Here is a 14,391-nt window from a genome sequence, read left to right as displayed (position 1 = left end):
ACAGGCTCCCACTCAGCCTACCAGCCATGTACCTTTTTTTTTATGGCCACATAGCCACCTTCCCACTTCCTTAAAATTGACCTTTATTGACCTTCCAGTTCCCCTGCCATCCCGTCTGCTTTAGGATAAAACTGACCCTCTAATAGTGCTAACTTTTTCACTTCAAAATAAAATCCATATTTTAAGTTTAACATCTTTAAACTTTTCCACCTCTGCCTAATTTGCTGTTTTTTCTCACAATGTGCTTTGAAACATGACAATTGTATTGATATAGCATACACGCAGCCTCCCCTGCCCCGTTGTTATGAATGTGAAAGACTAACAAGCCATCATTTACAAGCTGTGAAAGTAAAGCATTTTTTGAAACTAGAAGTAGTTCTCTGCTCATGCAGGGCAACCAAAGTCCCTCAGACAATGCTCAAACTGACCAGAAATGTGTATATGACTCATGGTTTGCAAAGTTTTTACTGTTCGGGAGAGTATTATGACAAATGAAAGGGAGAGTATTATGACAAATGAAATCGGCACCAAATTAAGTGTGTGGGAAGGTTCGACATGCAATTTCTTGTCTACACGTATTCTGTTATATTGACTTATACCGCCCACCACTTCCGCCCAGGGACAGTCTCCAGGCTTAAAGCAGCATTTTGTGTGAGCTGTAGACCCAGCCTTGATGCTAAACGCACAGTGCGATGGAAACACTTTCATATTCCGTATAAACGTGAGCATCAACTTATCTGCTCTTCTGACCTTTCTGGGAGGAGCGCCAAGTGTTCTGAAAAAATAGTAATCCAAGAGATAAAAATGCAAATGAAACATGGCACTGGAAATATGGCCAGTGGGAAAGGACTAGGAGCTATACGTTCTTAAATGCTGGATGACGTCTGGAAGATAGTATGTCACGTGTCAAGAGCCATTTCCAATACGGAGTTCAGTTATAGAGCAAGAATTACTAACTCGTGTGGGTGGAGTGAATTACTTTTGGAAATATTTGTGGGGGGAACATTTACTATATACACAGATAATGAACCATTAGTTGAACTTTTGACAGTGGAAGGCACGGGAAAGGCCACTCTACGATTGGCCTGGTTGAGTTTGAAAAAGCATTACAATTTACAGGGGTATTTTGTGCCAAGAGTGAAGAATAAGATTGCCGATTCTTCACTCAATATTTACAGGGTGGGGTAGACACACGTGACTGCAGAGAAGAAGTGTGATGTTGCTGCAGGAGTCAGTAGCACGAGAAGAATGGAGTAAGGAATTAAGGTCCGATTTAGCATTTGAGCAGCTCAGTGGACAAGGGGGGTGGCCCACTAAGCAAGTGTTGGAGGAGAGAGTCCTTGTTACCATACTGGGAAGTGGAGGAGGCATTGTCTACAGAAGACGGGTTATTGGTACATGGACAACACTTGATTCCTCTGAATTCAACAAGAGAAAATGGTTTGTTTGGCACATGGTCATATGGGCATAACTGGTATTAAAAGGACAGGAAATATTGGTGGCCAGGATTTGTGCATTTACAGACCGCATGGTCAGAGAAGGCTGACCATGCCAAAAATATGACGCGAGCTGTTAGCTGTTAAGGCAAGAGTTAAATCCCATGCAACCGCCTGATGGGGGCATGAAAACAGATTAGAATTGAGATCTTCATACCATAACACAGATTTGATTTGGAGCAGGAATAAAATGTGTGTTGTCACGGTAGATAATTTTGCAAACGTTGCCTTAAGTCAAGTTAGTGAGGGACACAGCTCCTCTTGCATAATACAGGTTATGGATCAAGTGTTTGGAAAGGAAGGGTTTCCAGGAGTGGTGATAAGCTACAAACGACCACAGTTCAGATGGAAGGCCGTGATGGATTACACCAAAAACGTGGGAATTAAATGGAAGTTTTCAGCTGGGATCACCCAGAGATGGACTTTTTAGCCTTAAGATTCCACATAGTGCTGGTAGAAACTAGTGAAGAAGCTAGAAGAAATAACATAGAAATCAGTAAGGCATGGCGGAGAGATAATGAAGCTTCAGAACATCGCCCAAGGTGGTAACGGAGGGTTTCTCCTTTTCACCTGATGTGGGGAAGAAACCAAATATCAGCCTCAATCCGGCATAGGCAAAACTCTTTAAGGGTGAATGAAGCGTTTTCTCCATGTGAAGTAAGCGTCAGATCATAGAAACTCAGCCCAAGTACAAAAGGAATTTCGAAGTTAACGAATCATATGTGGGGAAGGAGTTTCAACCTGGAGACTGGGTGAGGATAAAAAGGGGATGTTCAATTAGCAAGCGATTATCAAACTTTACCGATACTGTGAAAGTGAGAGGTTTTCACGAATACCTTGAGTGCTTGATGGTTCCATATGGAATCTTATAGAGTAGATAAGTGGAGAAGTAACGGGTGTGGGCAAGAAAAGCGCACAAGTGGGAGGACAATATCTTTGTGTAAAGTGGAGGCGAGATCAACTCAGGGAGGAAGGGAAGACTGCCAAAGGAAAGGCAACCAGGAGACTGTTGATGCAGGACAAGAAGAGCATGTGAACTGTTCACGCCCAGCAAGGAATTAAGACAACTAGAGGATGCGTCCAGTCCGGGAAAAGGACTACATGCCGAGTGAAAAAAATGTTATGCCATGTTACCGTTACTAATATGTTCATGCCCCCTGGTTAGGATTCACAATTTGTATTATTTCTTCATAGTTTATTTTCAAACTGTTATGGGAAGGGGTGCGTTGTATACAGTTCCTGTGTGTTCTACAGGACATGCAAGGGCGGAATGTAGATCAGAAGAGAAAGCAATGGGCATGGGATTCTGCGAGGGATGGTTTCATAGGAAGAGGAGATGGCGAACTGGAGGGTGGGAGCGGTCGCAGGTGTCATTGAAGTAGTTGCAAATAAATGAAGGGAAGAACTCACTGGTGTGTCCTGGGCCTGAATTAACGAAACAGTTAAGGGTGAGGCAAAGAGGGGTGGCAAGAAAAAGAAGTGTGGTGTGGGAAAAAGGGGTAGTGATATAGAAGAGGGGCAAGGATGATGGGAAGAGGTGGAGCTTGCCAGGCACTGCATACAGGAAGGTTGGAATATCTCGAGCGTTTCCTGTGCACTAGAGTAGATAATGGTGGCGGGACAGCCAGTGGCAGCTAGGAAAAGCTTTCTACTGGATTGCGTTGTGCCAATGAGGTTATTTTATATACATATCTTGCATTTTTACGCACTCCTCACTAACCTAACCCAAGCCTGCTTCAATAACCGCCCCCGCAACTGGAGGCCATGCAAATGGCAGCAGTGTGCAGCATTAATCACATTCACAAAACATGTGAAGTAATACATTATAAAGCCTTTTTGGTGAACATATACGGAGTAGTTTATTTTCCCCATATTCACTGGGAGATGTCATTGCCGTGTGTTTTCCGCCCTCTTTCTTATCGTTGACATAGGACGCACAATGCTTGCATCTTAAACCTAACAGAGGATTTCACAGGCTTCCACGCACGGCTCTCCCAAACTAAAAGAATGTCAGCTTCCATGTTACCAAGTGCCAGAGAAGCAGCGCTGGAATTTGTTGTGATCCGAGGACGCAATATTGAAGTCATAAATGGGGTCTCAGATGAAAAATGGCAGAATGGATCCCTGCAAACTGAAAGTTTAAAATGCTTTAAAAAACGCACACAAAACCAAGCCAGGCGCTTAGAGCAAGCGCCACGGTCATGTAGAAAATACTCGGATGACCATGGCTGATGCATGGCAAAAATACAGCAAATACCCTTATGTTCTGTTATCTTGAATTTGAATAGCATCCACTGCCATAGTTCATGGTGGTGAAGCACTTTTGCCTGTCAGAGACAAAGGAGGAGTATGATAGAACATTCAGTAGTGGGAGCGAAGAGCAAAGTCAGTAGCTAGTTGGGATAAGGGTGAGGGAATGAGAAGGTGCTCAGGAAGGCATGAGAAGGAAATAGTGGAAGAGCTATGTGAACAATTGGACCAAATTTATCGTGGGACTCCACCATTTATGGGGTGCAGTGCCGAAAGGAGAGCTACCTGGAGTTGGTGTTGGCTGTGCCAGGGGTATATTTGGAATGTACTCAATGCAATGTGAGTCGGGGCATGGTGTATCCATGTCCAAGAAAAAACAGGCCGCAAAACTCCTACTTACTTCGCTAGGCCCCCCAACATTTGACAAGGGGTGTATAACATAACTCAGAATTTGCCTATTTGTGCAACAGGTCCCTGAAAAGCGAGCAAAAAACCTAACCTTTTTTGGTTTCCTCATTTATTTGTGTCATGTTAACACCACCCTAGGCTTGTACGCAAAGTGTTTGACAGCAGCAAGCTGGTCTATGGCTTAGCCGTGGTCAGACTTCAGAGCCTTCCACAGGGTCATGGTGAGCAAAGCCATGTAGAAACCATGCCCAAGAAAACACAGTGTGCAAAGCCCCTCTATTCACTCCCCTCAAACACGAATGGCCAGATGAGGCAGCTGGTAAGAAGTATAGGCACATTTAATGGCGGTTGCAATTTCAACCCCAGCTTCCTTATATAACTCTAGCAAAAATAAAAAACAAGTGACATTATGACACGCTTGCACACACCTCTGCGCCAACACAAAAAGAATCGCATAGACACAGCTTATGAAGAAACATGACGCACACAATTTTAAGAAAATGATACGAGTTGTAAAACAATATGACGTGCCCCTAGAAAAAGTGTATTCTATTGAAAGGCAAGCATGCTCCTAATCCATACAATATTACAAGATGACTTCCCTGCATGTAACAAACAAAAATACATAGCTGGTTATAGAGTATTACATTCAGCTGAAAAGCATGAGGCAGCAGAGGCCAATTACAGCAAAGGTGGGTGGGATAGCTCAAGGGGCTCCATTTTGGGTTCTATTAAAAACAGTTTTGGCATCTGGATATAAGGCACCTAATGCATGAAGGCAAATTACAAACATGTACGTTTTTTCTTATACACAGTCAACAAAACACACACTTAAATAGTATTAAGCTTGCCTAATAAACAGGACAAAGTCTGGTAAGAGAATAAATCACAGCCACACGGATTCTACAAATGCCATACTGTTTTTGTTTCTCGTAGAGTTTTTTTTTTTAACGAAAAATATTAATTGAAAAAACTCAATGAAAAATAAAGGGGGGTGGGTTAGGGGTTAAAACGGGTGGTGGGATGGGGATTAAATAATAGGGAAGGGCGCGTGAGGGGAAGCCCCCCAAATATATAAAAAAGATTAAATTCGTTTTTACAATGAAACATTGTTTAAAAACTCCAAAAAAACTGGCTGTAAAAATGCTCGAAAGCCTAAAAAGAGCGGCACTGCCAACAGAACAGACGTAGCTGGTGCTCAAGATGAATGCCTTTGGCCAAACGTAAGCCCTGACAAAAATGAAACATTTTAGGACTCAAAGACCCAACTTTCGGAGATACAACACACCAGTATTGATTGCAGCCTTTGCAACTTCGTCATTTAAAATTATTGCAATTTCCACAGCATGTGACCGCCCTATAGAGCTCATGTTCCCACAGAACATTACTGATCACGTTATTTATCCCAATTTACCATTGCCCCTTGATGGTTTTCTGAGTTTGTTATATATTTCTACAAGGCTCAGGATGCACTTGAGTGCATGTATGCGACTACACTGATGCTGGTAGTGGGTTAGTAACAAAGTCCCTTTACCTGGTGAAGACATCTCATTTTAACATGCCAATGGGCTGTAGTTTCAAACAAAATATTGACTTCCCCCTCTTGAGTTTAATGTCTAAAATCATACATTTATGAACAAGCTGATCGCGTAGAACTACTTAAGAGAAGAATTGCCTTCAACCACACATTCTGAAACTTGTTATTCAGCACTACAAAACTCAGAACGCGCAGATGTCAAGCCGTTAATCCGGCACACCACACCAGCGTCTGCAAATTAGGACCATCATCATGAGGGAAAACCAACCTGCACACAGCATTACACAGAGACCTATCCTAACTGCTAATATGTTTGAACAGCAGTTGAAAGAACACCACACCTAGGCTCCTGGGCAGTGTTTGGTGGTGGAGGGGCCTGCCACTATGACGTGCCTCAGGCCCACCTATGACCAGAAACGGTCATCCTCTTTCAGCAGAAAGAGGGGGGCTCTTTGCATTGTGTCCCCTGCCTGTCCGCACGCCAAGTCACCTCTCCTTTCCTATCTCGGTCAGTTTTCATCTTTGTCCAACCCCCTAGCATGTGTGGTCATCTGACTCCGCTATTCCTTCAGATGCCCCGAAGGCCTTGTATGGCGAATCTTTTAAGTACCTTTGCATAGTTTTCTTTTTCCAAGTCCGCACACGTCTCTTGTTTCAACCTCCTACTGGGTGCACAGCTCTGTATCTAGAGCTGGACTCAAAGCCTCAATCTCCTTGTACAGCCTGATCACTACTCTTCCTGACCCCTCTAAATCATGAAGGAGTTGGGTCTGCTCATTTATTGAACCCCTTTTACACATTAGTCCCCCACATGCACGGGCTTAGTATGGCTCCAAACCACTGACTGGCATGAATGACTCCGGCCATACTGTCCGCCACTCCCGATTCGACACACAAGAGCAGCTTACCTGAAGATAATGTTCTCCAAGTCAAAGGGATATTCAATGATGCCGGTGGTGGGCACTCTGACCCGGAGCACATCTTGCTGAGTCGGAATAAACGACGGCACGGCAATGCGGTCTATGTCGCTAAGGTAGCTGTAAAGACATCAAATGAAGTCACAATGAAAAGAAATACAGAAAAACAAGTTCAAGATGTACAGGAGGAAGGAGCACAATAAAGAACACATTGAGTTTTGCGGAAGGCAATTGTGTCATTCTGCACTTCATACGTCACCCTGATTAAGAAAATAATCCAAGTCCTATTTTTGAAAAATAAAGACTCAACACTGTGTTTAATTTGTTTTTATATGTTGCAAAAAAGGCCATGGTCGCTCGGTTGCTTCGATGGTGAGGCTAATATACTGTGGCACCCTTTAAAAAGAACTTTGTACCACGGATCAGTCAATCCTCCCTTTAAGGTCTCTGCCGTGGCTCTTAACAAGCGAGTGCAAGAACCATCAGACCACCTGTATCGTCCACTAGACATTCTACAGCCCGATCCTTCACGTGAGCTATCCAAAAATTGAAAATATTATTCCACTAGGCCATGAAACCAATCGTGTGTCTGAAGTTTGTTCACGGAAGCCACATTTGTGGTGCATTCCTAAAATGAGCGTTAACACTTGACCTGCAGAAAGCTATTGGGCCCCATTTTGCAGCGTAGTATGCCATTTTCTTTTTTTTTTGTTTTTTTTAAAGAAGGCCTTTGTAGACAGGCATTCGGTGTTCACAGTGTTCTGCTAGGGATGTAGTGCATCGAATTCTCAAAGAAAATGGTGAGCCAATGTTCTAGAATACACAATGTGTGTAGTCAACAGGTTTCAGAACAGTTAACAAGTGTAAAGACATGCTCGGGATAAGGTCATGCCTTTAGATAGCATAGCAACCTTGCTACAACATTTTGTAGTTGCCCACCAAGTTACAATAAGGCGGCACAAATACAACGCAGGGGCCCTGACCAGCTGTGAAGATTTGTGTGCTAGTTTAACCAGAGCATGTCTCCGTTTTTCTTACTCCTTTTGCATTTCCCTCCCCCACTACTGCTTAGAGGTTTCCTCAAGTTAAACTTTGGTTCAAATGGAATGCAATTGCCAAGCTATCATCATGACAGCCCTCAACTAGCTTCCGGGGAACAGTGTTCATCATAGGTTTATTGGGATTTCTTTTGTTAATGCACTCGCTATCCCGAAATGAAAAATCTCTATGGTATTGTTTTGGGAAATTCACTCAATACCCCCAAAATCTTTCGAGACGGTTTTATAAATGCACTCATTTTCCGATAAGGAAGGCCCAATGCTCTGTTACTTGCACTACATATCCCAGAATGCGGCGTTAGCCCCCGAGCAGTGTACTCTCCCCCTGTCCCCACTCAGTCTCTCCTTCACCCAGTAGTACACTGGTTCTCTCATTCAGTCTTTGCCTCACTCATGGCCCTCTGGGATCTGCCGCTTTGCCTAGTTTGATGGTAATCGGTAGTGATCAATGCATTAGAGTCCTACGGGCTCACTAGTTAATCCCTATTGTGGAGTCCTACAGTACAACAGTGTGAACATGTGGTAATACGACACGGGCCATGCCACCACCATTACCTCGTTATTGTGGAAGTCGTTACCTCCACTCAAACGCAAGTAGTTTGTATGGGTTTTGGTACTAAAACTCAGGCAGTGTCACAACAGGCAGCATGTGTCAATACTGCTCGTTTTAACACGACCACCACGGTTACCAGTCATTTGGTCGAAAAAAATTGGTCGACTGGACAAATGGTGGAACCAATTTGGTCGAAAACCAAATGGTCGAAAAATTTGTTTTTTTATTTTCACCCTTTTTTTTTGGGGAGGTCCCCCCCGACCCCTTTTTTCTTTCTAAAAACCCTTTTTTTTAAAAACGAAAACCCAAAAAATAAATATATAATAATTAAAAAAAAAAAAAAAACAAAATCGACCATTTGGTTTTCGACCAAATTGCATCGACCAAATGTCATTCGACCAGTTTTCAGTCGACCAAATGACTGGACACCGACCACCACCTAACTGGGAATGAGGACCACAGTATCTTACACCGAAGAACAGTCGTTGACACTCCAGCTCTTGTAGGACCTTTGACTTCCTTATGGCGCCTCCAGCATCCCTTGCTCCTGTGAGATGCGGGCTCCTGGGCTCTTAGCAGTAGTGCGATTTCCCGTGTCTCTCCTTTCCTAGTCTCTGCCGACTTCACACCACTGCCTCCAGAACCACTCCAAAAATCAGAGGTCTTTAGAACAGCATTCCAACTGGGTACAGCTCAGGACAGGTCAGAGCACCTCCTGCTCACAGCACTCTTGGTATGGCTTGTTCGGCTATAACAGCTGCCGCCTCAATTGAAACTCTAGCAGATTGCCACAAAGAGCTTTAATTGAGCTGGGGCCAAGCTGCGGCAGGCTCAGACATCTCGTTCTGAGGCGGGGCCCTGCCAGGGTCACTAATTTCCCTTTAGGAGTCCTAGCTGCTACAAGACACAGCTTTCTTTTCTAACGTCTGAAGCTCTCGCTCATATGCAAGAGCTTCAGAAAAAACTGCCTTTAATCCATAATGGTGGCACCGCACCTGTGAGGCAATCCCTTCCAGCAAGACATCCTCATGGGCCAGTGCCACCATTATGGAAGAAAGGTGAAGCCGCTGGAAGCAAAGGCCTTTTTTCTAAAGCCTGAAGTTCCCGTTCATTTGTGGGAGATTCAGTCTTTAGGAAAAAAGGCCTCCGCTTCCAGCGGCCTCACCTTTTCAGCCATTAAGCCTGAAAAGGAGAGGCGCTGTGCCCTGCCAGGCAAACCTTTAGCAAATAAATGGAGAGATCATTTTTTTCATAAAAGGCTGCCTAGCAGGGTGCCTGTATACTGGGGCTCGTCCAGGTGGCGTGGCCTAACACCAGACAGCGACCCCCCCCCACCATTAGGCCACACCCCCTTGATGAGCCCAAGCTCCTTTAGTGCCACTTACGGCACTGTTGCCACAGCTTCTCCCCATCTCCTTTGTCCGTTTCCCCTTCCCATACCATCACCCCAGTGGTGGGGATTCCAATGACCTGTTCTTGCTGGTCCCGTCTGTCTACTGGTCTTTCGCTGTTCCTCACTTGCAAGTAGTTTTGGTTTAGAACTTACATGGTCGACTCACTGAGGTCATAGAACCTCAGGCTGCCATCTTGTATTACAATGTTCTTCATCTTTTGAGGTGTTTGTATGACCAGATAATCGAGAACCACGACCTCTGAAAAAGGGTTAATAAATGTTTTTCTACTTCAGACTGTGCATGGCAGGAACAAGTTACTAACCTACAGAGGATTCCCAGCCTGACGGGGCATATTCATGAGCATGTGAATCCATGCCAGACCCCATGCTGGAGAACAGATAAGTACCTTTATTTGGGTTTCTGGGACACTCCATGAAGGCACTTCGCCACAGTCTACTTTTCTTAATTTACTAATCCTCAACAAATGTGAATACTGTTGTGGTGCTGCCGTGGCTTAAGGAATGTAAATGCCTAACCCATCTAGATTTGATATGGGTTTTATATAGCACAAACCAAGCTAGGAAGCAACAGATGCCTGTACATGTCATTGAGTGTAACTAATCTGCGTTAAGTGGGGATACAATATGTGGCATGGGATGTTATAGCAATGTGGGTGGGGTGTGATGCAGGAACACAAGGAGCCCTTCAGAGTTCACAAGAAAAGCAGCATGGCCACTTCAGACAGTTTATACCATAAGTAGAAACCTGATATCAAATCTTTGAAACAAATCTATCATCAGCACAGAGAAGATAAAAATTGGAGCATCACAACTCTGAGACCTAAGGAATTCCCCAAAATTCCAAGTATACAATTCCTGAATTCAACAACTAAGAACAAGAAGAGAATTATGGCCAAGAGGCAATGTGGCGAGACAGAGACGCACAACATTCTGAACAGTAATTGCAGAGAATCTTAGAAAAGCGAACAATTGGGAGTGGGATGAAGAAAAAAAAAATATCCTTCCAGAGGAGAGGATGGATTTAGAGCTGGAGTACTTGATGGAATTCCAAACTAAAGCCAGAGGAATGAGGTGAAACCTACCCGATGAGACATTCATTGAGGCTACCTCCTTTTCTGGGTGTTGAGTTGGCAACTCAAGGATGTTCAGACCAAATAAATACCCTCCACAAGCATGGCCAGGGATTCAGAACGACATTGTATGGCACTCTTTTTAAAGATGGCATAGAACCCGAATCCCAACATATCCAATTACAAAAGGCACCCAAATAGGTTTCACCCGTGACTGGTTACTTCAATTGGAACAGTGATCAAAGTTATAACCACTATGATCAGTGGCCAGGAGGGCCATGAAAGACTGACTGTATGAATTCTGGGGGGCAGGAAGTGGACAGCATGCGTCTTGTGATGGGGAAGATCGTGCAAAAGTGGGCGCTGGATCATATTTCTGTATTTGTACTTATTGAGGGTATGGGGTAAATGGTGTTTCACCCAGAAACCCATACAAAGAAAAACAATTGACAGGTTAGAAGGTGGAGAAAGACCAGGACTTTTCATTGTCAACAATCTATTGAAATAATAAGAAAAATGTCTCACTAAGCCTAGTCCGTGGATTTACCTGCCTAACAAAACTAACTACGTTGCTCGTCCATTTGTGAAGTCCAAAAAGAAAGTCTGTCTTTGGTCCTAAACAAATCTACACGGATCCTACTGCTAAGACAAAACTGCTAAGACAAAACAACTAAGCCTCTTCTACTGGAGTGACTTCCTCAGCCTTAATATAGAATCTGCAGATAGTTCCTGGCTATATGTTGCATTAATTCATTCAGTTTACTTAGGGGACATTTCCAACTCCCTGGCTTCCCCACCTCCTGGTTTTGCAAGTTTCTCTTTTTTGGCATTCCTTGCCTTTGAGTTTCCTTCACTTTGCCTTTCTCCGATATCTTTGAAAGTTTCTCTTTCTCCAAGATCAAGCTTATCTTCTAAAATACATAGGACCAATCTCCTTTTTGTTCCAGTTCGCAGTCTTCCTCTGGTTATTTGACCTGTAATAAGGACAAGTATAATACTCTAAGTAACAATTCTCAAGCTCTTGTTCACTTACTCCCTCACTGGGCTTGTACAATGAAACCAGTAATTCACATTATTTTGGTCACTGGCTGTATTACTGGGAGGAGTAGGAAGAGCCCAGTAATGATTCTCACTTTCTTGGTCACTTGCTGTATTACCGGGTCACTTGCTGTATTACCGGGAGGTGTAGGATGAGTGTTTAAATCATTACATTCATCTTGTTTACTTACGCAAATATAATTATGACACTTATAACTTGTATCCCTCTCACGGGGACGAGTCCGATTGTCCTAATCGTTCTATTTGTTCTTTCTGTAATTATCAGAAATGTGCCATACATTACATTTGTCTTGTTCCCCGTATCTCCCGCACTCTGTGTTACCTTCCTTGTACCAGGGCGGCTCCTTCATCCTCATACGTCCAGCTTCTTGTCAGGATGTCTGTCTCAATTGATGTCCTGCTCTCCACACAATCCCGTGTATTTTCTTGCAGTGGTATCGGCCTTCTGCTTGGATTGCCCGTCTATCCACAACTCAGCTACCACCTTTTCCCTAGGGCGCCCCTGACCAGCATTTGGCTTCACCTCAAAAGACGTAACGGCTCCGGTTGGGGTTTCCTCTTTCTCCCCAGCTTGGCCAGCAACTCTTCTCTGGGCATCCCTAATAGCACTGCACTCCACTTCACATGCTCTCTGTAGTCTGCCCATTGTACAGGGCATCTTGTGCCCCTGTCTGCTGCTCTTTCCTCACGCTGGAAACAGCTTTTCCCAGTGTTCTCCAGCACCCGACCGCTAGCTGGCTTGAAACTCCCAAGTTCTCTTTGAAGTTCCCGCTCTCCACCCACTCTTATGACGTTGCTCTGGGACTTCCCCAGCCTCTTGTGAAAGTCCTTCTTCTAGGTCTTAGTCATTCATTATCACTCCAGTGAGTTTCTTTGTCCGAGTACCAGGCAGGTACTTGGCTTCAGACAGAGCGTCACAGGTGCAACTGTACAAAGTTTTCTCCAAACAAGATTGACATTAGTGGTTTGCTGATTGAGATGGGCAGGGAAGGGAGTTCCTCATCAGGACGCGAGTCCTTGTCCCCACACGGAGTCTCTCTCCTGGTGAGGTCCTGCTTACCTCTACCCCTAGGGAGGTTATCGCGAATGAGCTCACCTCCCTAGCCTCACAGGGAAAAGCTCCCCCTGGGGAGGAGTAACTGAATCCAACGATTCGCCACACTGGTCATGTAACAGACTCACCTCCCTACCTTCACAGGGAAAGGCTCCCCCCCTCAGGAGGAGTGCCTACATCCCACAATTCGTCACACAGGTCAGCCCTGGCTCAAGTGCTGTTCAGTTGCAGAAGAGGCAGTGAACAAGTGACAGTCGGTGAAGGGCAATACAGTATAAAGAGCATTAAGAGGAGATGGAGAGGAGTAGTGCAGGCAAGAAAAGTAGGGGAAGAAGGGATGACGGTAGCGGCCATATATTTATGGTCAAGTTGCTAAACCCATAGGAAGAGCACTTTTTGGGCGGCTTATAACTTTGCTCCCTCTGGACGAATCCTCACCAAACCTTGCAAAAAAAGTATATCAATGACATTTGTGATGTCATCTTTGATGTCCTGGGTGTTAGTCTTAGCAGTACACGGTGGTGGCGTGAGTTATGGTTGCTTACCTTACCATAACTGGCAAATTTCAGGGTTTTTTCGGTTTTACTTGTAACCCTAACGTCCCTTTAAGTATATAATACATTTCTCACCGTAACCATATTTGATGCTTATATATGCTTAGAATGGCATGCTATGCATAGACCGACAGCCAGTGGTAGCCGCAGAGTATTACATTTTTTTTCTTTCCAAACTCGAAAAGGGACGTCGACAGGGCTGCCAGTAATACTATCCCTAGTGTGATGCCCCCTGTACCCATGGTCCTTCACGTGTCGAGGTCCCTCAGATTGTTTTGTTTCTGACATGAGGTAGCATGAAGTGTAGCAGGAGTACAGATGTAATAAAGCATATAAGAGGAGGTAAAGCTACAAAGCATCTAGGCACCTTTTACCCCAGGGGGAGGAAGGGTGGGCGCATGTGAATCTAAGCAGGTACAAGCATCAGAAATACAATTACGGTGAGTAGTGTATCCCTTCTGAGGCTTGTGGATCTGCTTAGATCACATGCTATGCATAGACAAGCGAGCAGTGTCTGGAGAAGGAGGTGGGTTGTGATAAGATACAGCGGCAAATCGATGTTTTAGCACTGCTTGTCCCACCTGTGAATCTGCTTTAGAATGTGTGTCAATGCAGTAATGTGGAGTAAAATTAATAGTTACTCACCGTAGTGACTAACCTAGTCCCCTTTCCTCCATACTGCATGGGCGTCCCTCGCTAGGGACGGTAGACAAAACCTTTTTCACCAGAAAAATCTACTTCCCCCTTTAAATTTAGAGGCATGGCCCTGGGAGCATGAGCTCCCCTGACTCCGCCCATCAGCGCTACTCCTCAGTCCCCATTGATGCGTCGAAAATATTTAACATGGCCTAATGACACCAGTATTATTAGGGGGGAGGATGGTGGGATGAATGGAGGAAAGGGGATTACGTTAGTCACTACGGTGAGTAACTATTAATTACTCTTACATCCCGTCCCCTTTACTCAACAGTGCATGGGCGATTACAACTGAATGTAGCCCCAGGGTGGAGAGGAGACCCTT

The 14,391-nt window shown here is 44.5% G+C and overlaps 1 protein-coding gene across 1 annotated transcript in view; it reads right to left on the bottom strand.

Annotated features, from left to right (window-relative positions):
- The window catches only part of LOC138510338 (guanine nucleotide-binding protein subunit alpha-14), an 879,850-nt gene that overhangs the window by 129,333 nt on the left and 736,126 nt on the right, over positions 1-14,391 (bottom strand). Inside the window, exon 4 of the mRNA XM_069625903.1 lies at positions 6,600-6,728. Coding sequence (XP_069482004.1) covers positions 6,600-6,728 — 129 coding nt within the window. The remainder of the gene's footprint in view (positions 1-6,599; positions 6,729-14,391) is intronic.

This window comes from Ambystoma mexicanum, chromosome 6p, assembly GCF_040938575.1.
Source record: "Ambystoma mexicanum isolate Mex_15411 chromosome 6p, UKY_AmexF1_1, whole genome shotgun sequence".
Lineage (NCBI taxonomy): Eukaryota > Metazoa > Chordata > Amphibia > Caudata > Ambystomatidae > Ambystoma > Ambystoma mexicanum.
This window is presented reverse-complemented; position numbering and strand designations above follow the sequence as displayed.